Raw genomic sequence first — 3,253 nt, 5'->3', positions numbered from 1 at the left:
TAATTAATATTATTAAAGTTTTAAAATAATAGTTTTCTATTTTAATATATTTTAAAATGTAATTGTACATGTGTTCTGCATATTATTATAGTGGAAATTGTGATACTTTTTTAAAAGATATTTTGATGAATAAAAAGTCGAAAAGAACAAAATTTTTTCGAAATAATAGAATTTTTTGTAACATTATTACTCTTCTTAGTGTCACTTTTCATCAATATAACACTTCGTTACTGAATAAAAGTATTAATTTCTTTTAAAAAAATCTTCCTGATCCCAAACTTTTGAAAGGTGCCGTATATAGACACATATATCTACAGTAAACTATAATTACCTTCTGCACAATGATGAAGCCAACTTCAAAATGTACAATTTGTCTCCTCTCACAGAAAATGGAGAGGTGAATAAGTTTTGAATCCCGACCCGACATGGTCATTGAAACTTAAACTACAGCATCTTGTTCCTCAAACGTTTGAACTTGAACTTTTTCTCCATTTTCTTTGGAAGGCTGAACCACATCCTCTATTTCAATAACCTCCACTACAAGGTCACGGATCTCCTTCACACAGTCCAGGGGCCTGGTTTCATCCTCTAGGTTTGGTGACGACTGGGATTCTGAGGCTTTTTCTGAAAGATCCATGATATGTTTGCCTGTGAACTCTTTGTAGATATCTCCATCTTTTGCATCTTCAATAGATAAACATACTGCGATCGGATATGTGCTTTCATCACATGTTGGTGAATTCATTTGGGCTTGATCATTTGACATCTTTATCGTTTCTTTCCTGTGATCCTCAGTTTCAGCAGGCTCATCATCAGAACCAGAGGTTTTCATACAGATTGGGTTGATTACTACTGTGGGTTTATAAGCAAAGTCTGAAGAAGTTGCATCAACTCCTTTTGGTGAATCACTAGTACCAGCACTTTCTACAGCTTCTGTTTCCTTAACTAAAGGGGTGGAACAGACCGAAGCTTCCATGGCGTCTGTGGTGAGTTCTGGTTTAGTCTCAGCTGATGTATCCGAGGTTGATGTTTCAGCAGTGAAAAATACGTCATCACTGCTCTCCTCTAAGAGTGTCCTTTCTCCTTCATCGATTTTTTCCATGATAGTCAGAGCTTGACCCTTTGCACTATTTTCTGACAAGTGAACAGTCACGGATTTGTCTGCTGTCAGGCCGTTGCCCAGCAGCGGGGAGGGCGGCAGGGGCGTGCGCAGGCTTGGGGATGTATTTAAGCGTGCTGGGCTGCTGGGTGCGGATCCTGGGGGTGTGAAGGATAAGCTGGACACACTGAAATTGTACCTGCTCTCTGTGAACAGGTTGAATTTCTTCTTGCTGGCTGCCTCCTTGACCACTGCCAATCAGAAGCACAAATCAGATTTGAGAATGTTGTTTTAGGGAAATCTTAAAGCTAATTCTAATAATAATATATAGTAATAATTTCTAGTGTCCTATGAAATCCATTTTATTTTTTCTCAGATTCCATTTTTTCTGTTTAGTTTTTTCTGGATTCCGTTTTTTTTTCTTCTAGACTCTTTTAATGGTAAAATTAAATTTAATCAATTCAGTTGTATTTTTTTTCCAAGTTCCGTTTTTCCATTTGAATTTTTCTAGACTCTTTTTTTTAATGGTTTAATTTTATTTAAAAAAGCATGTCTAATTAATTGAAATAATGAAGCTTACAATATCAAACAGCAATTTATTAAAAGCCCTATGAAATGTTTTCCTTTTTTTTCTCCAATTCAGTTTTATTTTTTACCAAATTGTTTTCCATTAATTTTCTGGATTCCATTTTAATGGTTTCATTAGATATGAATAATCAAAAGCATCTCTGATAAAAAAATGTTTTTTAATGTTATTAAAATGTATTTTTAATTCAAAAATGTAATTAAGCAAAGCTGAATTTTCAGCAGCCATTATTCAAGAAACATTTCTTATTATTATCTTATTATATGTTGGAAACAGTATTTTTGGGAAAACTTTCATCCATTTTTTTCGGGATATTTTGATTAATAGAAAGTTCAAAAGAACAGCATTTATCTGAAATAGAAATCTTTTTGTAACAATGTAATAGTCTTTACTGTCACTTTTGATCCATTTAATGCTTCCTTGCTGAATAAAAGTATTAATTTCTTATAGACCCAAAATATTTGAACATTTGTTCTGTCTTTAAAAATATAATTTGGTTTGATATTTTGTTATAATACCAAGACATCTATACATGTTTATTTCTAAAACATTTTGCGGCCACTGTACGTGAATGTGCTAACATCATAATTGTTCTAAAATTGAATTGAATTTATTTTTAATTCAGTGATTTATACCTACTGTAATAATGACCCTAATATCAATAACATCTTTGCAAAAGCAGTGTGCAGAGACCTTGCTGTGATCATGTGACATACCCATGCTGACGTCTTTTTCCAGTATCTCCTGGATAATGTCCTCGTACACGTTTTCCACATTAATGAAGTTTGTATAATCAGCAAATATGTATTGCTCAAATTTGGGTAGTTCCTAAAAGTACATTTTGAGAAAAGACACATTTATTAGAAGATATAAACCATCAATGGTAAATATATGAAATCTTTCACTTCTTGTATTTACGTAGCTGTTTGTCTATCATTATGCAACTAATCTCAAATGTACCTCTATAAAGGATGGGGCCAGGTGCTTCTTGATGCTGGGTAGAGTGATGTTGATCAAAGCCTCCTGCAAGATCCTCTTCCTCACTGTGCTGCTGTCATAATCAAATATATTTTGATTTGAAACCCCATAACATTTTCCTGAGATGTCGATTTATGACCGAAAAATTAAAAATTAGACAGATTTAAATGATACTTACAAAATATTATCATATTTCCATAAGAGTGTCAAATATCAGACAACATCCAAACATTTAGTATCTCTGAAAAGCCCTGAATGTGCTCTGAACAGGACATCCAGACTTAAAACTGTGGCATGTATAGTCTCAGAGAAAGACACCAAAATATAATGTCCTCATATGAGGTCACAGGGTCTCAGGAGGTTAACAAATGGGCACAAGGGGATTTTTAGTGGATGTTCACTACCATTCAAAAGTTTGAGGTCTGTGTCATTTTTTAAAAGTTTTTGAAAGAAGTCTTATGCTTATCAAGGCTGCATTTATTTGATAAAAATTTTGAAATACCATTACCATTTAAAATACATGTAACTGTTTTCTGTTTGAATATAATTTTAAATGTAATTTATTCCTGTGATGGCAAAGCTGAATTTTC

The 3,253-nt window shown here is 33.2% G+C and overlaps 1 protein-coding gene across 1 annotated transcript in view; it reads right to left on the bottom strand.

Annotated features, from left to right (window-relative positions):
- Nucleotides 1-243: 243 nt before the first annotated feature.
- The window catches only part of LOC107696086 (protein Niban-like), a 10,864-nt gene continuing 7,854 nt past the window's right edge, over nt 244-3,253 (bottom strand). The window contains exons 9-11 of the mRNA XM_016496258.1: nt 2,646-2,752; nt 2,402-2,513; nt 244-1,350 (exon numbers count right to left, since the gene is read on the bottom strand). Coding sequence (XP_016351744.1) covers nt 440-1,350; nt 2,402-2,513; nt 2,646-2,752 — 1,130 coding nt within the window. The 3' untranslated portion in view covers nt 244-439. The remainder of the gene's footprint in view (nt 1,351-2,401; nt 2,514-2,645; nt 2,753-3,253) is intronic.

This window comes from Sinocyclocheilus anshuiensis, unplaced genomic scaffold (assembly GCF_001515605.1).
Source record: "Sinocyclocheilus anshuiensis isolate Anshui unplaced genomic scaffold, SAMN03320099.WGS_v1.1 scaffold306, whole genome shotgun sequence".
Classification (NCBI taxonomy): domain Eukaryota; kingdom Metazoa; phylum Chordata; class Actinopteri; order Cypriniformes; family Cyprinidae; genus Sinocyclocheilus; species Sinocyclocheilus anshuiensis.
Note: the sequence above shows the minus strand (reverse complement) of the source record. Positions and strands in the feature narration are given on the sequence as shown.